This window comes from Dendrobates tinctorius, unplaced genomic scaffold, assembly GCF_039654945.1.
Source record: "Dendrobates tinctorius isolate UK_male_01 unplaced genomic scaffold, ASM3965494v1 ptg000059l, whole genome shotgun sequence".
In the NCBI taxonomy this organism is placed as follows: Eukaryota; Metazoa; Chordata; class Amphibia; order Anura; family Dendrobatidae; genus Dendrobates; species Dendrobates tinctorius.
Genome location: NW_027361727.1, coordinates 18,007,150 through 18,033,362, shown reverse-complemented (window position 1 = coordinate 18,033,362; position 26,213 = coordinate 18,007,150). Strand labels below are relative to the sequence as shown.

Below are 26,213 nucleotides of genomic sequence, written 5' to 3'. Positions count from 1 at the left end.
AATCTGATTCAGATTCGGGCGAGGTCCGTACTTCTGGTTTGGAGGATATTTGGGAGAATGAGGGTTCCACTTCAACCCCCCAAGTCTGATAATAAAAAATATTTCTCTTCCGAGGATATGGAAGAGTTGATAAGCATGGTGAAGGGGCACCATGGTGGTTGAGGAGGAGGAAGTGAAATACTCTGTGCAGGATGAGCTATTTGGGGGGCTGAAACCAAAGAAACAGCGTTTCCCATACACGAGAATATTAAAAGCCTTATCCTTCATGAGTGGGATCTTCCTGAGAAAGGTCTTAGCGTCCCATCCGATTTTAAAAAAATCGCTTCCCCCTAGATGGAGATTGCTCTTTATGGGATACCTCCAGAGTGGATGTGCAGATGTCCAGGGTGGCCAAAAATACAGCTCTTCCTTTTGAATACTTGTCTCAGCTCAGAGATCCCATGAATCGTAAAATCGAGAGCTTGCTAAGAAAGTCCTGGGACATCTCCACCAATCTGCTTAAAACAAACGTGGCGTCAACATGTGTCGCCAGGTCTCTGTTCTGCTGGTTGCGTACGTTAGAGGACCACCTTACTAAGGGGAATTGTAGGGAGGAGATACTTGACTCTCTTCCCTTCTTCAGGAAGCTACGGGTTTTCTCGCTGATGCTTTGGCTGAGTCCGTTCGGGTAGCAGCAAGATCTGCAGTCCTCTCCAACTTATCTAGGAGAGCACTATGGCTAAAGTCATGGGGTGGTAACCTCACCTCCAAGACTAAGCTGTGCGCCATCCCCTTTCAGGGGCATTATGTCTTCGGTCCAGCTCTCGACAAAATCCTAGAGAAGGCTACAGATAAGAAGTCACTTTCCAAGCAGAAAAACCCTAGGAAACGCTTTTTTTCGTCCCCCCTGTGATCAGTCTTCCCAGAGGGAATTCAAGGGGAAAGGCAAGATGGGCCGTTGGAGTTATTCAAAGCGTGGTAAGGGCAAAAACATCCTTGTCTCCCACCACCAGCAGACCTCTGACAATCAATGACTGCCCTACGGTCAGGGGTCGTCTCTCGGGGTTCCTCACCCGGTTGCAATCCATCTCCACAAAAGAATGGGTTCTCTGTACCATACATGACGGATTGAAACTAGAATTTGAGAGTCCTCCCCCTCAGTGCCTGAGAGTTACCGCTCTACAGTCTCCATACCTTCAGAAGTCCTTGCTATTACATCTCCAAGGTCTACTCCAATTAGAGGTAATCTCTTGTGTACCACAAAAGGAGGTGGGCAAGGGCCACTATTCTCACCTGTTCCTCATAAAGAAACCCTCTGGGAAGCTCAGGGTTATCATAAATCTGAAGCCCCTGAACAGAGTAATCAGGTACAGATATTTCAAGATGGAGTTGACCAAATCAGCAATCCCGCTCATCTGACAGAACTGGCTAATAGCTACAATAGATCTGAAGGATGCCCATTATCATGTGCCAGTGCATCAGACCACAGGAAGTTCCTCAGATTTGCAGTCTCCCATGGTTACCAGGTCAGCCATTACCAGTCCATTGTCCTACCGTTCGGCATTTCAACAGCACCGCGGGTATTTACTAAGATTATGGCAGAAGCAGTAATCTTCATCCGACGTCAGGGGGGTTTGCATCATCCTATACCTAGACAATTTTCTCATTATTGCTCCGTCCATCCATCTTCTGAATCTAGATCTGGCAAGAACCCTGGAAATCCTGGAATCCCTGGGCTGGATCCCGAATTTGTTGAAATCTGATCTTCACCCTTCCTCATGGAAGAAATTCCTGGGAATTTTGTTGGATTCAGAGAAGAGAACAACATTCTTGCCCAAAGATCGTCAGCTTGATCTGGTTCAGAGGATCTCCTGGTTCAGAAACCAGAAGGCTCCTACCCTGAGGGACTCAATGTCTTTCCTGCGATCACTGAAGTCCATGCATCCAGGCAGTCTCCTGGGCTCAAGCCCATACACGAGTCCTTCAGTCCCATGTCCTGTTGTCCATAAGAAAGCACCCAGGAGTGCTGACCAAAAGAGTTTCCCTTCCCGTTCATGTGAAGGCTTCTCTTTCATGGTGGATAGACTACCGAAACCTTCGGCGGGGAGTCAGCTGGGACCAAATTCCCCTGAAGATACTCACGTTGGACGCCAGTGGGAGAGGCTGGGGTGCCTTGGTGGAGAGGTCTAGCTTCCAGGGGTTCTGGACCCCAGACATCAGATCCAGCTCCTCAAACCTTGAGTTAACGGAAGGCAGTGGAGAAAGCATTGAAAGCCGCATACTCTCATCGAAGGTCACCACGTGCATGTTTATTCCGACAACATGACCACAGTGGCCTACCTCTGGCACCAGTGACGCACAAAATACACCAGTTTGAAATCAATCGCAGCAAGGATTTTTTCCTGGGCGGAAAGACATCTGTTGTCCATCACAGCAGTACACCTAAAGGGATCCGACAACATCCAGGTGGATTTCCTCAACAGGAAAGACGTCTATCCAGAAGAATGGTGCCTGGACTAAGCGGTCTTTTTGTCCCTGGTATCAAGGAGGGGGAGTCCAAATGTAGACCTGTTTGTCAATGGCCGGAACGCAAAGGTGAAGACATTCTTTTCCCTCAGTCCCACAGACAGAGCGCAGGGCATAGACGCCTTTCTTCATCCTTAGAAGTTCAACCTGGCCTACGCCTTCCCACCAATCCCTATTCTAGCAAGAACTCTGCAGAAAACTCGGTCAGTTCGGGTCACCACGATTTTAATCGCACCCATGTGGCCGGGAAGAAGCTGGTACGGCGCTTTAATAGACATGGCTCAGGAGGATCCACTATTTCTACCCCAGAAGGTTGAATTCCTTCACCAGGGCCCTCTGCTACACCCGAACCTGCGCACATTGAACCTTGCGGCCTGGCTACTGAATTCAGGATCCTAAAAGCTAAAGGGCTCTCAGAGGAGGTAATACATACTCTCCAGAAGAGTAGGAAGCCAGTGACCAAGGCCATCTGTGGCAAGGTTTGGAAAAAATTTTCATCCTGGTGTTTCCAGAGTACTCCTGAATTCCTTCCATCCTAACATCGCGCAAATTCTAGATTTTCTTCAAAAAGGCTTGGATCTAGGGCTTAAACCTAGTACACTGAAAGTGCAGGTGTCAGCTCTTTGTTCCTTTTTTGACTTAGCTGGCTATCGCTGGGTTAAACGCTTTATGACCTCTGCAGCTAGGATTTGTTCTAGACTTCGTGGCCAAGTTCCCCCCTGGGATCTAAATCTGGTCCTTAATAGTTTGACCCGAGATCCATTTGAACCCCTAGCATGCACGAGTTTAAAGACCCTGACCCTTAAAACCATTTTTCTAGTAGCAATCACTACCACTAGACGTGTAGGAGAGTTGCAGGCCCTATCAGTACAGGAGCCCTACTTATCGGTCACTACGGTACCGAATTAGCGGTAGGACTAATTCTATTTTTTCTTTTTTTAATACTTGTGGCCTTTATTTACATAATATTGACAGAAAACCTTTTTTTTTTTTCCCATAGTTGTGGCTTTCTTGGAAAATATATTCGTGGAAACTTTTTTTTTTTTTTTTGTTTTGATTTGTGGCGTGTTTAAATTTTAATTTTGTCAGTGCAATGCTATCAAAGTTGTAATGTCATGTTTTCGACAGCAAGGTCTTCAATTCCATGTAATTTTTTTTCATTTTTATGAGTATTGTGGTTAAAATATTTTACAATCAGGTTTATTAAAAATGTTAAAACAGCTTTTGCTTCTACAGCTTTTATGTTTCATTGTACATGAGTGGCTGCAGAATGTGATAACTGTGAATCTGACAGTCAGCCTGTTTGTCAGCCTTTTTTTTTTTTTTTTTTTTACATTCTCCTGAATTTGCCTTAGAGTAGCTTGTAATGCATTGTGATTCATAAAAGCTGTAGAAGTAAATGTTCAAAATTTTTAATAAAGCCGATTTTGCTAATATTTATTTATTTTTTTTTGGAAATTCCAGTGCTCATAAACTCAAATGAGGGCTGCTTAATATCCTTTTTCAACCTGCTTTTTGGGAAAAACTTTAAAAATTGTATAACATAGGGATTGTCTTATTACATTCCCATTGGATTAGATCATCAATCTGAGATTGGTGGTGGTGCTGATCAGCTGTGATCATCTCAGAAGGTTCTGTTATGGGTTTTTATAGTAACTCTTGTAGCTTCCATGCTCTGACACCTCAATGTTTTCATAGTAGTTATGACCTGGACAATGCGTCTCCTAATATCTTGTCCGATATTTCATTTTCGTTGCGTGCTGATAGTTTCTGGTAGTTCTCCTTTTAAGATCATGTGCTGTATAGGCGGCATTATTCTTGCTCAGGTGTGCCCGAGTAGCCGTGAAATCTAGTTGTTACCGCACACAACTCTGTTTTGTTAGCTGTGCAGTGAGTTGCGCTCGGAAACAAAGCGATTCATCATTGTCTTATGGCGTCTTCACACCAGCCTTTTTCAGATGAGCCGTAACCTTAAAACCATTGATAAGTGAAGTGAGGAACATTGATTATCTTGTGACAATGGCATTTGTCAAGGGGTGGAATACATTAGGCAACTGAACAGTTAGTCTTTGGGAAGTCAGATAATTTGGCAAGTGCATGGGTCCTAGAGCCTTGACTTAAGTCATATTATGATGGCTAGGTGACTTTGTGCTCCTCGAAAGTATTGTACCAACTGAAAGTGGTCACAGGAAGGACAACCAGTGAATCGGAGGCATAGTCATGGCTTTTCTAACGCTCATTGATGTATGCAGTGGGAATCAAACCCTTACCTCCCTGGTCTATTCCTACAGAGGAGCTACGTTGTCACGAATTGCAAAGGGCCACCATACATATTAGTCTAATGTCGGATGAACCTGCCGATATCGACAGGTTTGGCCAACACTAATGTATTGGGGTCCCAGAGAATTTATTCAGGGAGATAGCAGTCTGGCATTACCAGTGTCAACTACTGAAACTATTGTTCTGAGATAAGCCACCTATAGACATATATCTGGCATCTGCTCTCCTGGAGAAATGGTCGTTCTTCTGCCGAATGAGTTCTATGTATGAGAGCCGGACGAGATGACAGCCAGATGAACGATCCATCAAAACAATTTATCGGCCTATGGGTTGTTGCGGAATAAACACATTCAGCATAGCAGCTAGCATCAAAGCCACAGAACAATCAGAATGACCATATGGACCACCACTGAAAGAGTCTACAATTGTGCACATGAGCAACAGAACTTGGCCTTCAAGCAAAAGAAGGCTGCCCGATATGAGAAGTCATGATTGTTCTTTCTTTCTTGCATTTATATCATGCGGACAGTCATGGGGAAGAGATGGCACAAAAATACGAGCTGACAGAGGCAATGTGATACTCTAGATCTGCTGGGAAACCCTGACATTCGTGTGGATGTGACCTACTCTAAACTTAATTGTGGACCATGTCCACCTCTTCATGAGAGCTTCACTCTCGAATGACCGTAGCTTCTTTCAACGGATGATGCCCACTGCATAACAAAAATTCATGATAATAATTTGGAAAAACAAGTCCTACCCAACCAAGGATGATGCAGCTCACAACTTTATTTTTTGGGCGACCAACCCTGGTTTAGTTGTGCCTTTTCCCGACAATTAGCTGATCGAGAGTTGTTCCAATGCTAGAATACAAAAGGGATCATCTGTCCTTGAAGATGGAGTTTTCGTAAGTGTGTAACGCACTAATGTAAGAGATCTTCAAGTGGTCGAGACCTTCATTACAGCTAGTGGGGGGACTTCAATGTCACCCACAGATGTCAAAACACCTCTATGCCCTAGAGGACAAATGGAAAGGGTTGACGAAAGTAGCCAACAATACCGGACGATGAGGCATCACCAATGAAGCGTTGTATTCCTGCCGTAATGTACATAACATTTGTCCAGGTTTTATTTGAATGTTATAATTAATACATTCGGATTTGCTGATTTAATACAGAAACTGTGCTTCCTCTGCCAAACTAAATGTTAAACTTTTTGCTACGTTGTAGTTGTTAGTCTGGGCATGGTTCCAGATCTGGCAAGTACAATCATGTGACCTTTTCATTTTGGGTATGGATAGCTGAACTCAAGACAGCCGGCAACACAAGTCATAAAGAGTCTATCCCCCTCCGCATGAGGAATAGATCAAGGGGAATGAGCGCTCTCTGTCCTTTATGGCTATTCATTACTTTCTGGGAAAAAAAAGTAATCTTAATCTCTGATATCGGATAAGAGAATTGCGGTCGGAAAAAACATTTTCATCCTTTCTTGTAGATTTATTTCCTAGCTCCATTAGCTCCCAGAAAAATATCTAGGGGTTTGAATACATAAAATAAAGAGACAAAAAAAATAGAACTTACACAAGACATGAGTTACGGAGTGATAGACTGGTGCAGAAGAGCCTTGCCCCTGAGGGCTTATCTAGGGGAGGAGCAGGGGTGGGATCAGAAGCAGATTAGTCATGTAGTTGATGGGTCTTTTCAGGTTGCTCTTTGGAAGGTAGTATTTAGGTCGAGGAGGGAACTAATGTTTTGGGATAACGAGAGTCCTATAGATGAGCATATAAGGGTAAAGAAGCAAAAAGCAGAGCAGAGAACCACACGTTGACCACATGGGAGATTAAGGCAAATTTGTATAAAGTGAGACAGGTTTTGGAGAGTTGTGTCATTAATAGTGATGAGCGAACGTGCTTGGATAACGTCTTATCCGTGCATACTCCGGTGTTATCTGGACATGCTCGTATATTATGTTCGAGTCCCTGCAGTTGCATGAGTTGCGGCTGTTAGGCAACCTCAACAAAAGCAGGGATTGACGATTTGTTAGACAGCCTCAACACGTGGGGATTGCCTGTTTGTTAAGGAATCCCCACGTGCTGAGGCTGTCCCACAGCCGCAAATCATGCAGCCGCAGGAACTCGGAACATAATATACGAGCGCTCCCAGATACTCAGATGACACTCAAGCATGCTCGGATAAGATGTTATCCATGCACTTTCGCTCATCACTAATTATTAGTATTTTCTTGGTGATGAGTAGACAGTGAGTGACTGGCACAGATTTGAGTCAGTAGATCATGGGTGCATAACTTGTGACCCACAATGTCACTGTTTGGCACCCAAACTTCTGGTTGCCGATATTCTTGTCACTGGTGGCTTCTTGCATGCATAATTTATGTCTGGGAGAAGATGAGTTCCATGTGGGCAGGAGCACGGATGGCTAAGTGCTAATGGTGCACCGTGTGGCCATCTGTGAATTCCCATGCATCGAGAGAATGGTGGTCTCCTACTGACCCCTTTGTGGCCTTCCAGTAAAAGTAAACGATGGCGAAAAGGTGGCCGTGCCTGTGTGTGACTATCCTCATTGTCGCTTTATGGAAGCAGTAAAACACTTGGTCAATTTAGCACTGGCAATGGGGAGAACTGCATCCATAACCTCTTACTTTCTGGAGTGAAACTGAGTAGTAAAAATTGACCTCCAGTCTACTGATACATTGGAGTCCTGGAAGTCGAACCAGCACCAGTCATTGATTTGTGGCGTATAAGTTTAATATGAGACAAAAGTTTTATCGCAGCATCAGGGATTGGTTCTTTCGGACGTTGGTTGTGTCTACCGGACCAGAAAAGGTTGTGCAGCCATGCAGTAGAGGAGCAGGAAAATCGAAAAATCAGGCTGAGGACTTGATGAAATGAAGGATTTTACAATGAAGGACCTCAATCGAGAAGATGTCATATACTAGGTGGTATTTGAGAAGGAAATGTACCAAAATTGTGGCCGACTTGGGGTTGAAGAGCGGATTTGAGAAGTACTTCATCTCCAGTTCCAATTTAGAACTTTCATTCTGCTACATAGTCGTATTTTGCCCAGTGCCTTGAGTAATTACAGTAAAATAATCTCTTGGCACAGAGATCTCTTCCGGTTGTCCTAATGTCAATGACCCCTGACCTAGAACAATGACTGTCTACATGATTTTCTACAAAAGACACCACTTAGTCTAATGGTTATGCTCCTATTCTGTTCTTTTGTCTGCAGGTTGGCTATGAAAATGCAGGTACTGTTGAGTTCCTCGTGGATAAACATGGCAAACATTACTTCATCGAGGTTAACTCTCGACTGCAGGTGGAACACACCGTGACGGAGGAGATAACAGAGTAAGTTTTTTTGTTGTTTTGGCGGGTTGTTTCTTTTACGCTACAGGAGTATAGGGCATACAAACACATGAGCCATGCACAAAGTGAACATATCGGTAGGACAGTGTTCACACCACCCAAAGACTGAAACACCGAAAAAACACAGTATAACAAACGTGTAAAAATACTGTTGTGAAAAATATATATAACGGTAAACAGCAAGTGCTAGTAAAAAGATACCAAAAACAGGGTATTTAGTTGATACGGTTTTTTTTTTGCAAAAAATGTATACTAAGCCACTCACCAACGTCCAGGTATACCCATCTTAGAGCAGTCCTAACTAATGTATTTAAAACCTGACTATGTGAATAGTACCTATATGAGCAGGATTCAGAAAGGTAATGCCTGATGTGGACACGCTGTGTAAGACTGCTTTTTATGTGCATGGCTCACGAGAGGGTCGGGGACCTCCCCAGAACTTGCAAAAGCAAGAAACTAATAGAATACAAACACATGAGCCATGCACAAAGTGAACAAGTCGGTAGGACAGTGTTCACACCACCCAAAGACTGAAACACAGGAGAAGGAGTACAGGGCAGTCTATAAACCTTATCCTTTAAATTACTGCAGCCAACAATATGGCTGCAGAAAATGACCCCAATACCCTAATTATCACGATGTCGCCTACTGGGCTGATTTGAGTTTTGATAAAATCCTTGTTTTATCTGCAGCAAATCTAGCAGTGCTCTGTATAACACCACCCACACCACTGATTGGCTGATTTCTGTGTACACTGTGCATAGGCAGAAAGCTGCCTATCATTGGTGGGGGCTGAGTTATAAAGAGCTCATGAATAGAAATAATTACCCGGCAGCAGGTTTTACTTGTCCTCTAGTGATATTCTCCTGCTGATAAAACAGTGATTTTTTTTTTTTTTTTTTTTTTTTTTTCATCAAAACTACAGCAAGCAACCCAGTAAGTGACACATTGCTAGAATCATGATCTCTGTCCCTACATTATCCTACTTTGAGACTGGATAGCAAGAGATTCCCTTTAAGACATTTATACCATGGATCCAGTCCATAATTATTACTATGTGATGGGTAGTGCAGATCATGTGTAGGTGATTGTGGATTGTTTCCTGTAAGATTTTCATACATAAAGGGGTTTTCCAGTGAACACAAGTTGGTACCTCTCCACAGGATAGGTGATAGCTTGCTTATCATTGGGGTCCCATGCTGGGACTGACGATCCATGAACTAGCAGGTTGTACGCCTGACCTCTGCTCCATTCATTCTCTATGGGGCTGCCGGAAAAAGTTGAGTGTCACACTCTGCAGCCCCATGGGTAATGATTGGAGTGCAGGTTGAGCATGAGCATTGTGGCTCCATCCTAACAGAGAACTGGACAACCCCATTAATAAAATTTCATTTTTTTTTTTTTTTGGTAGGCACAGTTTCTTGTATATGTTATGTCTGGTTTTGAGATGGATAGACATATACAGTGGGGACAATAAGAATTTGATAAACTGTCAATTTTTGCAAGTTTTCTTCCTACATAGAATGGAGAGGGCTGTACTTTTTATCGTTGGTACCCTTCACCGGTGAGAGACAGAATCTAACAATAAAAAACCAGAAAATCCCATTGTATGATTTTTACATAATTAATTTGCATTTTATCGCATGAGATAAGTATTTGATACAATAGAAAAACAGAACTTAATATTTGGTTCAGAAACCTTTGTTTGCAATTACAGAGGTCAGACGTTTCCTGGAGTTCTTGACCAGGGTTGCACACACTGCAGCAGGGATTTTGGCCCACTCCTCCATACAGATCTTCTCCAGATCTTTGAGATTTTGCAGGCTGTCCGTGGGCAACATTGAGTTTCAGCTCACTCCAAAGATTTTCTATTGGGTTCAGGTCTGCAGACTGGCTAGGCCACTCCAGGACCTTGAAATTCTTCTTGTGAAGCCATTCGTTAGTTTCCCTGGCTGTATGTTTCATGTCATTGTCATGCTGGAAGACCCAGCCACGACCCATCTTCAATGCTCTTACTGAGGGAAGGATGTTGTTTGCTAAAATCTCATGATACATGACCCCATCCATCCTCATTTCAATGCGGTGCAGTCGTCCTGTCCCCTTTGCAGAAATGCACCCTCAAAGTATGATGTTTCCCCCACCATGCTTCATGGTTGGGACGTTGTTCTTGGGGTTGTACTCCTCCTTCTTCCTACAAACACGACGAGTGGAATTCATACAAAAAAGTTTTATTTTGGTCTCATCTGACCACATGACCTTCTCTCGTGCCTCCTCTGTATCATCCAGATGGTCATTAGCGAACTTCAAACAGGCTTGACATATGCTGGCGTGAGTAGGGGACCTTGCGTGCCCTGCAGGATTTTAATCCGTGACGGCATAGTGTGTTACTAACGGTAATGTTACAGTTTGTGGTCCCAGCTCTCATCAGGTCATTGACCAGGCCTCCCGTATAATTCTGGGCTGATTCCTGACCTTTCTCAGATTCATCCTTACCCTAGGAGTCAAGATCTTGCATGGAGCCCCAGATCGAGAAAGATTTTTAGATTTATTTTTAGATTGTCTCTCACAATTGAATTGTACCTACATTAAAAATCAAACCTCTCATATTTTCACTATTGGCTGTGCCCCCAGGAAAATTTAGATCCTGGCAAGCCACAAGCAACTTTTAATCGAAGCATATGGGCGCACAGTGTGTGACCTGCAGTCAAAGATCCAGCAGGACCTTTTGTGAAATATGTGGCTGCGGGTCATCACCACGCGGTCCTGTTGAGTCATTAGATGCGAAGTTGCAGTAGTCAGGCCACACGACCCGAGTATGATCCCATGCCAGGGATAATCGGATTAACATCTCGACGTGTTAAATGTCGTGTAATTAGCACACAAGGAAATTTTTATCTAGAGCATTTAATACCAATTGATCTGTTAGTGAATTAATGTCTTCTCAGGCATCTGAAGACTTTAAGTGCACTTTTCATGCATTATTAAACCCATGAGAAGTGCATTTAAAACAGAACGTTCCTTGTAATTCACACTGTTGACTTGCGCAACCCAAACAGACCCGGGTTGACTAATCTGTTTGATCTTCTAAATGCGTATTCCCAAGTTTTGTAAGTTATTCCCTACCCCAAAGATAGAGAATATCTTCCTGACTGCCGGGACCTCCACCGATTCCGAGATGTAGGCGTGGTGGTCGATCATGAACTCTGTTGGACCATTCATTCTTACGGGAATACTGAAAACTTGCCGGCAATCCCATTAAGAACGAATAGGTTGTCAGTGCGTGGGATTGACCACCTCTCCATTCACACAAGCCCTGCTTTCTGGGATCAGTGGGGTTCCCAGCGGTCGGACCTCCAGCAATCAAGAAATTAACCCCGATCCCAGCAGGTAGGGAGTAACTGTCAAACTTGAGAATACACCTATAAAGGGTTTGTCCTCTACTCAGACAGCACCTTCTCGAACCCTATGTTTCACCCTTGTAAAATAATAATAATAATCTTTATTTATATAGCGCCAACATATTCCGCAGCGCTTTACAGTTGAACAGTTTCAAACACAACAGTCATAAGTAACAACGTTAACAATACAATAATTAAAGCGAAATAAGACGACCCTGCTTGTGGAGCTTACAATCTACAATGAGGTGGGGGAGATACAAAGCATAGGTTTGTATTTACAATGATGTATTTACAATGACGGTCCAGCCATCTTCAGGGGGTGGGGGTTAGATGGAGATAGTGAATCGGCTACACACATACAAACATAACATGACTTTGATTACTGAATGTGATAGGCCGCTCTGAAAAATGCGTTTTGAGCGAGCGCCTAAAACTATGCAAATTGTGGATGATCCTAATATCTTGGGGTAGAGCATTCCAGAGGATTGGCGCAGCACGGGAGAAGTCTTGGAGTCGGGAGTGGGAGGTACGGATTAGGGCAGAGGTTAGTCGAAAGTCATTTGCAGAGCGCAGCGGTCGGTTAGGCCGATAGACAGGAATGAGGGAGGAGATGTAAGGGGGTGCCGCACTGTGGAGAGCTTTGTGGGTGAGAACAAGTACTTTGAATTGTACCCTGTAATGAATTGGCAGCCAGTGTAACGACTGGCGAAGAGCGGACGCGTCTGAGTAATGATTAGCCAGATGGACAACCCTGGCTGCTGCATTAAGGATAGACTGGAGAGGGGAGAGTCGAGTGAGAGGGAGGCCAATTAATAGAGCATTACAGTAGTCCAGGCGGGAGTGGATCAGGGCGACAGTGAGAGTTTTTGTTGTTTCCATGGTGAGAAAAGGGCGGATTCTAGAGATGTTCTTTAGGTGTAAGCGGCATGAGCGGGCAAGAGATTGTATATGGGAGGTGAAGGAGAGATCGGAGTCGAACATAACACCCAGACAGCGTGCCTGCCGTCGGGGTGTTATTATGGTGCCACCCACAGAGAGGGAAATGTCAGATTTAGGGAGGTTAGTAGATGGTGGGAGCAGAAGAAGTTCAGTTTTGGAGAGGTTGAGTCTATACTCACCCCTGGTATCAGCACTGTTCCAGCGGTGTTGGCACTCGCTGACATTATGTCACACGATCCCTGCCGCCAATCAGCGCTGGCTTCATTCTCTTCTCCGGACGACTCGCCTACTTCTGGACAAAGTGAGAAGGCTGCTGCTCTCACTTCCTCCGGAAGTCAATTACGTCCTTAAAAGAGGAGAATGAATTCAGCGCTGATTGGCTGCAGGGATTGTGTGATAGTATGGCAGAGCCAACGGTGGCACAGCTGGAACAGCGTCGGCACAGCTGGAACAGCGCCGGCACCGGATGGCAGTATACTCATTATTACAATGAAAAGGTGCTCAGCAAGTAGTGGACGACTTCTTTAAGTGTATATTGGCTCATATCATTCATGGTGGTAATATATTCTGATGAGTTATGGTGGTGTTTTTCACATCCCCATCAGATACATGTAATGCCCTAGAACCGTTTCGTACTTCATTATCGCGAGGGCCCTGTAGATCGGGGCCACGTGAGATCTTTAGCTCTGTAGAGCTTTTTTCATCCCAAATCCTTAAATGAACTGATGGCTGGTGGGAATTAAGGATAAGAGCACTGTGCGTTTCACCTGATGTAACATCCATCCGGAATATTTTCCTCTCTTCTTCTTGCTTTCTTGAGCCTCTTTGCCATCCCTTGTAGACGGCGGCTCGTGGACTGCTATTCCTGGGGTTCGTACGGCGGAGGATCACAACCTCCCAATTCCCTGCTCTACTTCTTCTCCTCGTATATTCTGCCTTTCATGCCGTCCCTTCCTCTTTTCTTACCCACGATGACCTCTACGGATTCATTATCCGCTCTACTTCTGTGACACACACAGCTACGTTCCACTCACTTTTCTCATTTATTTCTATAATCGCACCAGATTTGCTTTCTGCAGTCGACTTTATTTTCTACAGTACTATGAATTATATTTCCGCTTTTTTTTTTTTCTTGCCACGATAAGTGTTCTTGTATACAATGCCGCCATAATTGTGACAGGCCAAGACCTCTGTGTGCAAAACTACATGTGGCTTGTAGTGGCTCCAAACACAGTAGAAACCCATAAAAAAATTATTCTACTTTCAGCAAAACTGCGACAAACTGTGTGGGTGTTATTGTGACTCAGCTGCATCATGTACGGACACAGAAGGCTTCTCCAGGTTCATTATCACAGACAGGATTGCAATGACTGATAACATCTCTATATACAGTAGATAACAAAGGATCCACCATTCACAGTAGGTGATGTCACAGCTCACCTCCTCCTCCTGTACAATGACTGATAACACCTCTATATACAGTAGATAACACAGGATCCACCATTCACAATAGGGGATATCACAGCTCACCTTCTCCTGTACAATGACTGATAACACCTCTATATACAGTAGATAACAAAGGATCCACCATTCACAATAGGTGATGTCACAGCTCACCTCTTCCTCCTCCTGTACAATGACTGATAACACCTCTATATAGAGTAGATAACACGGGATCCACCATTCACAATAGGTGATGTCACAGCTCACCTCCTCCTCCTGTACAATGACTGATCGCACCTCTATATATACAGTAGATAACACAGGATTCACAATAGGTGATGTCACAGCACACCTCCTCCTGTACAATGACTGATAACACCTCTATATACAGTAGATAACACAGAATCCATCATTCACAATAGGTGATGGCACAGCTCTCCTCCTCCTGTACAATGACTGATAACACCTCTATACACAGTAGATAACACAGGATCCACCATTCACAATAGGTGATGTCACAGCTCACCTCCTCCTCCTGTACAATGACTGATAACACCTCTATATACAGTAGATAACGCAGGATCCACCATTCACAATAGGTGATATCACAGCACACCTCCTCCTCCTGTACAATGACTGATAGCACCTCTATATATACAGTAGATAACACAGGATCCACCATTCACAATAGATGATGTCACAGCTCACCTCCTCCTCCTGTACAATGACTGATAACACCTCTATATACAGTAGATAACACAGGATCCATCATTCATAATAGTTGATGCATGTCTCACGGCTGTTCGACAGCTGAAACACATGCAGGGATTTCCTGTTTGTTGCTGCTGTCAAACAGCCGCAAGACATGCAGCTGCGGGGACTTGGACATATTATTCGAGCATGGTGAAGACACTCAGTTAGGACCCGAGCATGATGACACCTTATCCCAGCACGTTCGCTCATCATTAATTAATATATTTCCAGGAGGAATAACAGAGGGAATTGCACAGTGCATGCAGCTCACATGCTGTGGTTCTCCCGCATCGGTTTGATATGAGGTCCTTATTGAGTATTGTTCTCGATGCCCCTGGTAGTCCGGCTTGGACATGGATGATCTTTCTGCACGGATTTTGGAGATTTTGCATTCAGTGTAGGAAGAATATTCAATGTCTCCTTGAAGTTCCCATCGTTTCCTACCACTGGGCATCATGGTGATAAGCGGCGTCTCAGTATCTAGTGCTGGCATCTGCGCGAGCCTGGAGGCAGCGCGGGACTGTGAACTGCTGGATCCGAGAGGTGCCGCTCGTTTTTTTGTCATCCATATCATTAGCAGCTGCCATCTGGAGGACCAAACTGCTCCCTCCGCATGCCCACCCCCTCACCCACCCAGACCCCGTGTCTTCAGAGCCGTGCTTTATGACAACGCAGTCATTTTACGCTGGAAGTTTCCGCACCCCTGTAGGGTGTCTCAATTGTAACATCACAGCCTTTTAACAGTGCGCAAAGGTTTACACAGGACGATGCGCCGCCAAGAATGATTATCTTTTGTGCAGCACAAAAGATCACTTCACCCGACGAACAAGCAAACCTCTTGTTCTTCGGGTGAAATGATCTTTTGTGCTGTACAACAGATCATCGTTCTCAGCGGCGTATTGTCCTGTGTAAACAGGACTCTCTGCTGAGAACTGTTAGCGCACCAGTTTAGACTGCAGGATTATCGTTCACTATAATTGTGCAGTGTAAATTGACCTTATTTAAAAATTTATATAAAATTTATTTCAGGAGCACTTTTCTTGTGTTAGAGATAGCAGAAGGGAGATAGCAGACGTTGTTATAGTGTTAAAGATAGCAGAAGGGAGGGAATTGTTCCCACATCTGCTTTGCAAGAGGGGAAAGTATCTTACGTTTTAAGGAGAACAGATTTATCCGACTGGAGCCAAGAAGGACATAAGTGCAGGATAGAAGCTGTGCTGATGCTTGAGCAAATAAAGGTAGCAGCATCCTGGATTTGCACAGATGTCACATCCAGCCTGCATTACTGGGAGAGACGCTTCTGCAAAAATGAAACTTGGATCAAGCTCCAATCTGTATGTTTTAGGGTCTGAAAATGAATAAATGAAGGAATGAACACCGCAAACTGAAACTTGGCAATAAATGCAGGATAGAAGCTGTGCTGATACATGAGCAAATAAAATGCAGTAGCATCCTGGATTTGTACAGATGTCACATCCAGCCTATATTACTGGGAGAGACACTCCTACAAGATAAAAAAAAAAAAATCAACCTGAGACTTGGATCATGCTCCAATCTGTATATCAGGGGGTCTGAAAATGAATGAAGGAATGAACACAGCAATCTGAAACTTGGTAATAAATGCAGGATAGAAGCTGTGCTGATTAATTAGCAAATAAAGGAAGCAGCATCCTGGATTTGCACAGATGTCACATCCAGCCTATATTACTGGGAGAGACACTCCAAGATAAAAAAAATAATGGAACTTGAGTCTTAGTTCAAACTGCATATCAAAGGGTCTGCAGTGTCAATTCCTTCATTCATTTTCAAACTGAAACTAAATGATACTTTAGTTACTAAAACTGCGCAACATACTTGTGTGCGTATGTATGTATGTATGTACGTACGTACGTACATACATGCACACACATACATACATACACACGTACACACACATTCATACACATACACACACGTACATACACACACACGTACGTACAAACATACGCATGCATACATGCGCACACACACACATACGTACATGCTTCCATGTCAGAGGAGCCCATAGCCTTTAATGCTTTCCTTTTTTGTCTTTTTCTGTAGACATTGGTATTTGTTTCTTAATCACTCATAGTAAATTACAAACCTAATTTCTTCCAGTAGAAGACTGGAGGCGATCTGTCTTCTGTTAGCGCATCCGTTCTTCGGCCATGAATCGGTGCCCCCGTGCCTCACAGGCTTTTGGGAGAAATGTTGTTTATATATGCGCGGTGCATTATCGCTTAATTATGAGTGCTGCCTCTTTGCTTTGCAAAACACTGCAAAATTGCTCTTCTTTTTCTCCCCCCCCCCCCCCCCCCAAAAAAAAAAAAAAAAAAGTAAAGATTAAGGTGGAAGGCACGATTTTATCATTTCACATCTGTTGAGTTTTGAAAAGGAAGCAAAAACTCATTACTCTGGCTCTTAATGATGCCGCATTAGATGGCGGCATAAAATAACCGAAGGAAGACATTTCCATTAATGTAGAACTTGGAACACAGTCGGTGCCAATTTCTATCTGCAAGACGTGGCTTATTGTCTGCGAAGGGCAGAAAGTCCAATAACCTGAGCTGGGGATGTTGGAATGGAGAGGGACCGGCCGGTTTTGATTCTCAATCAAGTAATTTTTCCCTCTGGCTTTTTTCATTATTTCATTTGAAGAGAAAAAACTTTAAATGTTTGTGTCGCCCCCGTCCAAACTTCTTCCTTTACGTCAGCTTCTTTGTCACAGGGTGTCATTTAGCTTCCATTTATACCATATTGAGGCGCATCCAGCTTCATTTATTTTTTGTTTATTAGGAGTCAAAATAGTTTTAACATTTCTTTTTAATACAGCGCTACATATATTTTTTTAAAGATTTTTTGCGTTTGTACATGTACATAGGTGTGTGTGTGTATATGTATGTGTGTATGTGTATATATATATATATATATATATATAATATAGTTATAATTTGTACACACGCTAATATCAAATACTGATGCATACACATGTACAGTTGTGCTCAAAAGATCACATACCCTGGTGATTTTGGCCTGATAAGATGCACAGAAGTCGACACAAAAAGATTTGAATGGCTACTAAATGTAACATCCTCACCTGTGTCCTGTTTGCTTGTAATCAGTGTGTGCATAAAAGCTGAATGTGTTTCTGGGATCCAGACAGACTCTTGCGTCTTTCATCCAGCCACTGACGTTTCTGGATTGTGAGTCATGGGGAAAGCAAAAGAATTGTCAACAGACCTACGGGAAAAGGTAGTTGAACTGTATAAAACAGGAAAGAGATACAAAAAGATATCCAAGGAATTGATAATGCCAGTCAGCAACATTCAAACTGTGATTAACAAATGGAAAATCAGGGGTTCTGTAAAAACAAAACCACGGTCAGGTAGACCAACAAAATTTTGTCCACAACTGCCAGGAAAATTGTTCGGGGTGCAAAGAAAAATCCACAAACATCAGTTGAAATACTGGACTCTCTGAAAACTAGCAGTGTGGCTGTTTCAAGAAGCAGAATAAGGAGGCGCTTGAAGAAAAATGGGCTGCACGGTCGAGTCGCCAGAAGAAAGCCATTACTGCCCAAATGCCACAAAGTATCTCGCCTACAATACACAAAACAGCACAGAGACAAGCCTCAAAACTTCTGGAACAAGGTAATTTGGAGTGATGAGACCAAAATTGAACTTTTTGGCCACAGCTATAAATGTTACATTTGGAGAAAGGTCAACCAGGTCTATGATGAAAGGAACACAACTCCTACTGTAAAGCACGGAGGTAGATCACTGATGTTTTGGGGATGTGTGAGCTACAAAGGCACAGGAAACTTGTTCAAAGTTGAAGGAAACATGAACGCAGCACGTTGTCAGCAAATACTGGAGGCATGTTTGCAGTCATCAGCCCGGAAGCTTCGCATGCGACGTACTTGGATGTTCCAACATGACAACGATCCAAAACACCAAGGCCAAGTTGATCTGTCACTGGCTACAGCAGAACAAAGTGAAGGTTCTGGAGTGGCCATCTCCGTTTCCTGACCTCAATATCATTGAGCCACTCTGGGGAGATCTCAGGCGCGCAGCTCATGCTAGACAGCCCAGGAATTTACAGGAACTGGAGGCTTTTTTCCCAAGAAGAGTGGGCAGCTTTACCATCTGAGAAAATAAAGAACCTCATCCACAACTACCACAAAAGACTTCAAGCTGTCACTGATGTTAGAGGGGGCAATACACGGTATTAAGAAAAAAAAAAAACCTAAATTAACTATGGCAAAGACCTTAAAATTATCACTGAATTAAAAGGGCCCACGTTGATATTGCTGTGCACCTTCTCTTTTTTCGGCACTGTTCTAAATTCTCCTCCTCCTAGATACAACCATTGTGCCCGGGCAGCGCCCTCTATGGCGAGTCGGTAGAAGTAATTGATTCCTGTTCAATAATTTAATCATTTTACTTTTCACATGAAGCACAGACTTTTATTTTCCCTTCTCCCCACGAGGTCGCCTGCCTCTTCCTCTGGACGCCTCCAGCGGCTCCCCGGCACTTTACATAAGGCCTCCTTTGATACTAATTCTCCGTCTTAACCTCTCTCTTTCAAAATTTCCCTTCTGACGACTGTTTCTCGAAGGTAAAAAAAAAAAAGTTCATGCTGGATTAACCTCTGTCTTTTCAAAAGCAATTTGAAATCCACATTGTGGCCAAATGTATTTATAATAAATGTGTGTTTCATGTAAAATTGATACGGCCGGTCTGCAATATATATGAAAGCAGATTTTCAGATGAATAATAAAAACGTCAGGACAGGCGCGCGCTTCTTCTATTTTAGGTGTCCTTTTTTTTTTTTTTTTTTTTTTTACTTTGCTTTGACTTCAGCAGTGCTGTGGTGTTAAAGCGCCACCGCTCCCCTGATCGCTCCTCGGCGGCGGCCGCTCGATGCGATGCATCAAACGCATTAGAGCCCCCCGATTTGTATAGATCGTTAATGCTTTTCAGGAAGCGATCGATGGCGAGCATACTACAGTTGTTGCTGCATTATTGATTTTATTTTTTTGTTTTTTTTTTGTTGTTGTTTTTTTTCTAAGTAGGAGCAATCCAGTAACAGAAAGCAGAAAATGGCCGGGATTCTGGGTTTAATTATTTGCTTTATTTTTTACAATGTATAGTCCGCACGGACACATCCTATTAATGTACGCCCTGACTATTGAAGCACAGTCGTTTTACCATTCACGCTATTCATTTGCTGGCTATTAATCAAACCCACTTATTTTGAGCGTGGTCGTATAGGTCTCTGTTCACATCTGCATTGCAGCCTCCGCTGCATCCTGCACTATTTTTCCCATAATAGAAGCCCGATTGTGCTCTTTATAGTCAGTGCAGTGTTTATTTTGACAGTTCTCTGCATGAATTCCTTCTCTCTACTCCTATAGCGGAGGAGAAAAAAATCATTAAAGCGCTTGTCTACTTTTGAAAAACCATTTTTTTTTTTTTTTACTTAAATGGATGTAAAATGATTTGAGTTTCATTAAGAATTTTACAACATTTGTCTTTTTCCTCGGTGCTGCATTGCCTAATGCTGGCTGCAAAATGAGTCAACTAAGAATCAGTCAGTGAGCTCGTTTTACGTTTGAAACCCCCTTTTTTTTTTTTTTTTCTCCTCCTCTGAGCTGGTTTATGACCACAGACCACATCAAAGATGAATGTGCAGGGAAACTAAAAGCAAATCAAAACAACATAAAACCTGACTTGCAAAGTTTTTTTAGTCCCAAATTCATGCATAAAAAAGAAAAAAAAAGTCACCAAAGAAGGAAGACTTTTATTTAAAAGTAAACGCCAGACATTGAAATACTTACGGTAACACTTTCTTGTGGTTTATATTTACCCTATGAACCCCATTTACCCTTTTTGCCTTCGTACTCCCTGCTTGGACTGTAGAAGACGATCCTTCTCCTTTTTTTTTTTTGTTCAGTTTTTGTTTTGGAATGTTATCTTGAAGGGAATGCGTTTTTTACAAAATGTAGCGATGGTTTACATTTTTCCGATTTTCCATTTCTCTATAATTTAAAAAGAAATCTTGTAATTTTTACACATGGGCATTTTGCAGTGTTAGACTGACTCAGACCCTATTTATTTGTATTGAAGTATAAACTAGGCATGCTCTTATCTGAGCAAGTAATTGTATAGAAGGAGGAGGTGAGCTGTGACATCGCCCATTGTGAATGCTTGATCCTGTGTTATCAGTCATTGTACAGGAAGAGGGGAAGAAGTGAGCTGTGACAGCACCAGATCCTCCATTCACAATAGGTGATGTCACAGCTCACCTCCTCCCTCTCTTCCTGTACAATGACTGATAACACCTCTGTATACAGTGTATAACACAGGATCCACCATTCACAATAGATATTTACTGTATATAGCGGTGAGCTGTGACATTACCTATTGTGAATGGTGGGTGCTGTGCCATCTACTGTTTATAGAGGTGTTAGTCCTTATACAGGAGGCGGAGGTGAGCTGTGACATCAATTATGAATGGTTGATCCTGTGTTATCTACTGTATATAGAGGTGTTACAATGAAGGAGATAAGTATTTGATCCCTTTCTGATTTTGTAAGTTTGCCCACTGACAATGACATGGACAGTCTATAATCTTAAGGGTAGGTTAATTTTAATATTGAGAGAATATCAGAAATAAAATCCAGAAAATCACATTGTATAAATTTACCTACCTACCATAAAGTGTTCTGGCTCCTACAGACCAGTTAAACGCTCCTAATCAACTCGTTACCTGCATTACAGACAGCTGTCTTACATAGTCACATTTATAAAAGACTCCTGTCGACAGACTCAATGAATCAGTCAGACTCTAACCTCTACAACATGGGCAAGACCAAAGAGCTTTCTAAGGATGTCAGGAACAAGGTGATAGACCTGCACAAAGCTGTAATGGGCTACAATACCATAAGTAAGACGCTGGGTGAGAAGGAGACAACTGTTGGTGCATTAGTAAGAAAATGGAAGAAATACAAAATGACTGTCAATCGACATCGATCTGGGGCGCCATGCAAAATCTCACCTTGTGGGTTATCCCTGATCATGAGGAACATGAGAGATCAGTGTAAAACTACACTGGGGGAACTTGTTAATGATCTCAAGGCAGCTGGTATCACAATCACCAACCATTGGTAACACATTACACCGTAAAGGTTTACATCCTGCAGTGCCGCAGGGTTCCCCTGCTTAAGAAGGCAAATGTGCGGGCCCGTCTGAAGTTTTCCAATGAACACCTGTATGATTCTATGAGTGATTGTGAGAAGGTGCTGTGGTCCGATGAGACAAAAATTGAGCTCTTTGGCATTAACTCAATGAGCCGTGTTTGGAGGAAGAGAAATGCTGCCTATGACCCAAAGAACACCCTCCCCACTGTCAAGCATGGGTGTGGAAACATGTTTTGGGGGTGTTTCTCTGCTAAGGGCGCAGGACTACTTCACGGCATCAATGGGAGAATGGATGGAGCCATGTACCGTAAAATCCTGCGTGACAACCTCCTTCCCTCTGCCAGGACATTAAAAATGGGTCGTGGCTGGGTCTTCCAGCAAGACAATGACCCAAGGCAACAAAGGAGTGGCTCAAAAAGAAGCACATTAAGGTCATGGAGTGGCCTGTCCAGTCTTCAGACCTTTATCCCATAGAAACTTATGGAGGGAGGTGAAGCTCCGAGTTGCCAAGTGACAGCATCAAAATATTAATGATTTAGAGATGATCTGCAAAGAGGAGTGGAGCAAAATTCCTCCTGACATGTGCACAAACCTCACCATCAACTACAAGAAACGTCTGACTGCTGGGCTTGCCAACAAGGGTTTTACCACCAAGTCTTGTTTGCCAGAGGGATCAAATACTTATTTCTCACTGCAAAATGCAAATAAATGTATATAATTTATACAATGTGATTTTCTGGATTTTATTTTTGATATTCTATCTCTCAATGTTAAAATTAACCTCCCCTTAACATTATAGACTGTTCATGTCATTGTCAGTGGGCAAACTTGCAAAATCAGCATGGGATCAAATACTTATCTCCTTCACTGTATCAGTCATTGTACAGGAGGAAGAGGTGAGCTGTGACACATCTGTGAATGAATGGTAAAACCTGTGTTGTCTACTGTATGTAGAAGCGATAACTGCAGTCTTTGTACAGAAGAGGGAGGAGGTGAGCTGTGACATCACCTATTGTTAATAAATCCCCCCCACCCCCTCTGTATGGCCACAATGCTGTGGGATCAGGTCTCTTCATCCCTGTTAGAATATCATCAGCTCATTGTAACGTTTAGATTTCCTCTCCATTGCTTCTCCAAGCAGAAAATGTTTGGGATAACTAATTAGCATGCGTTTAGTAGTTATGGCGAGAGTGACGACTCGCGGCTCCGGCCATGAATATGTATCACATGCATAAATTTGGCATTGCGTATACACATGTTTATTTAGTGCGGACCCCCTTAGGTGGTACGTGTGTTACTTTGCGTGCCTGTAAATTTGTCTGGATTCCTGCGGGCGCGCTGTTCCGTTCCGGCTCACCCCACTGTCCTTGGGTAATTGCACTTGTCTACCGTCACAGCGCCGTTGTTTGTGAGGACACCGAGCGCTTTGTGGTGTCCTTGTACCCTTCCTCTTATGTTCTATGTGTGTGTGTGTTTTTTTTTCTCCCTTTTTATAGTCGCACAGCTCAAACCTCCCTGATTTTAGAAGTAAAATAAAATGTGTGTGAGGAGAGGAGAGCGCCATCGCGAGAGATGATTAATGCTGCTGAGGCTTGACATACAGGATTCTGCTCCAGAGAACAGTCCTAATTGGATGTTGTGGAGGTTTTCTGGTGTTTGACAGTCTCCAATCTTGTGTTGCTGCAATGAATTAGGAAAAATCCCTTCTTTTCTATATATATACACACACTTTTTAAATTTTTTTTTTGCATAGAATTAAGCAAAAAGACTCAGCAGCCATCTCGGTAATGTGTGGCCACCGGACTAGAGCGTTGCAAGCCTCTTACCGCCAGCGACATTCCTGGGGGCTCCTTCTGATTAGCAGACTGTCTCGTCGTTTTGATATGGTGTGATGCATTGATGCATACATGTATGAGGTTGTACCGGCTAATCAGAAGAGGAATTGGAAATGTTGGCAGCTGTAGAAGGTTCAGAGCTCTGGATTAGTGATGAGCAATTGTGCTGGGAGAAGGTGTTATCTGAGCAATTCAGGGCTGTGGAGTCGGTGTCATGGAAATTGAGGAATCTGAGTTGGAAGTCTGGCTGCCTGACTCCACAGCCCTGACAGAGCTGTGGAATCGGAGCCCATTTTGGTGGAGTTGGAGTCGGTGTCATGGAAATTGAGGCGTTGGAGTCCGAGTCGGAGGTTTGGCTTACCAACTCCACAGACCTGGTATGAGGGATTCGGAGTCGTGGAGTCAGTGTCATGGAAATTGAGGAGTTGGAGTCAGAGGTTTGGCTTACTGACTCCTCAGCTCCTGGTATGAGGGAGTCTGAGTCGTGGAGTTGGTGTCATGGAAATTGAGGAGTTGGAGTCGGAGGTTTGGCTTACTGACTCCTCAGCCCTGGTATGAGGGAGTCGTGGAGTCAGTGTCACGGAAATTGAGGAGTTGGAGTCGGAGGTTTGGCTTACTGACTCCTCAGCCCTGGTATGAGGGAGTCGTGGAGTCAGTGTCATGGAAATTGAGGAGTTAGTCGGAGGTTTGGATTACCGACTCCACAGTCCTGCTGAGCATGCTCGAGAGCTAACCAAGTGTCTTCGGCGTGCTTGAAAAATATGTTCGAGTCCTGCGACTGCATGTCTCGTGGCTGTTGCTGTTTGTTAGGCAACCCCTGCACGTGTTGCTCGGCAACCCCTGCACGTGTTGCTCCTGTCGAACAGCCGCGAGGACTCGAACATCGTATTCGAGCACGCCGAAGTCCCTCGGTTAGCATTCAAGTATGCTCAGATAACACCTTATCCCAGCACGTTCACTCATCACTACTCTGGACGAATCTTTTTGTTGAACTCTATTTTGCGTAATAGCCGTAAGAAAAATGGATGTAAGGGTGGCCCAAAGAGGAGTGAGGATATGTTCACATGAAGGATTGGGATTTTTTTTATTTTCAGTCTGAGTTCCTGGAATCTTCCTGAAAAAGTGCGGGCAAAAAAACCCCCCAGTGTACAGCATTGTGAAAGCGACATTGTTGTGCCCGTGTTTCGTCTTTTTTTTTTTTTTTTTTAATTTTTTTTATTTCTTTGGGTTTGAAATCATGAATCTGTTAAAATAAGTAACATGTTAGGCTAGTTTCACACTAGCGTTTTGGAGCGCAGCGACGGCCTGCGCACGGCCGCCGCTAAGCCCCTCCCCCGGCGCGCCCCCGCCGGTAGCTCCGCCCACCGGCGCATGACGCTGCATGCGCCCTGCGTCCCCTATCTTTATCACAGGGGGCGCAGGCCGTGCGCAGTATGCGTTTGGCGGCGCATGCGTCCTTTTGACGGTGCGCCGACCTGCGCCAAACGCAACCTGCTGCATTTTGGTTGCGTCGGCGCACTGTCAAAAAGGCGCATGCGCCGCCAAACGCATACTGCGCACGGCCTGCGCCCCCTGTGATAAAGATTGGGGACGCAGGGCGCATGCAGCGTCATGCGCCGGTGGGCGGAGCTACCGGCGGGGCGCACCAGGGGGCGGGGCTTAGCGGCGGCCGTGCGTAGGCCGTCACTGCGCTCCAAAACGCTAGTGTGAAACTAGCCTTAATCATATAGGGCCACCTTCCGCCACAAAGGTTCTCATTAGTTACTGTTTAAACCATACAAAAGAGAGAATGCTGGTGGAGGAGCCCACAGCTTTTTCTTGATGCTGCTTCTACTGGTAGAACCTCGGGGGTGGTGCTTCGGCATCTTAAAGCCGTTGTGTGCACATATCCTTAAGGGTATTTCAGTCTTTAAATATAATCACTTATTTAGTGGACAGGTCATGTTTTGTTAAATAAGTGTGACTCCCACTAGACGTTCCCCACCGATTGCCGGAGGCGGCGAAATATGTCCTCCATTCTCGGTTGAGGTGGGGGTCTCGGTATTAGGATCCACACCGAGGAATAAGTGATGATCATTTTTGAAGACTAAAATTTTTCTTTAAGAAAGAGTTAAGATATATAAATTTTGACTTTTACATAAATAAGAAACTTTTAATAATAAAAAAAAAATAGTAACTAAAAGACAAAACCTACCGAATCAGGATGGGACCCTAACTTGTGCCAGGAGGCCTCAAAATAGATGGTGGGGGCATAGCATCACCCAAACCTGACTGTTTCAGCACCTGCCTGTGGAAAGTTATATAGACAGAACGCAAAGCCCAAAAAGGGGAGACACGCCCTAACACGTCCAAAACCGAAGAAATGGACCAGCCACGGTGTGAATGCGCGCTTACACCAACATGTGCCGGTCCATATCTTCGGTTTAGCTATATTACAGTGTTGCTGTATCCTT

The 26,213-nt window shown here is 43.8% G+C and overlaps 1 protein-coding gene across 2 annotated transcripts in view; it reads left to right on the top strand.

The window, feature by feature from the left end:
- The window catches only part of PC (pyruvate carboxylase), a 342,511-nt gene that overhangs the window by 99,590 nt on the left and 216,708 nt on the right, over positions 1–26,213 (top strand). For both annotated transcript variants that reach the window (XM_073578487.1, XM_073578486.1), the window contains exon 8: positions 8,034–8,152. In XM_073578487.1, coding sequence (XP_073434588.1) covers positions 8,034–8,152 — 119 coding nt within the window. The remainder of the gene's footprint in view (positions 1–8,033; positions 8,153–26,213) is intronic.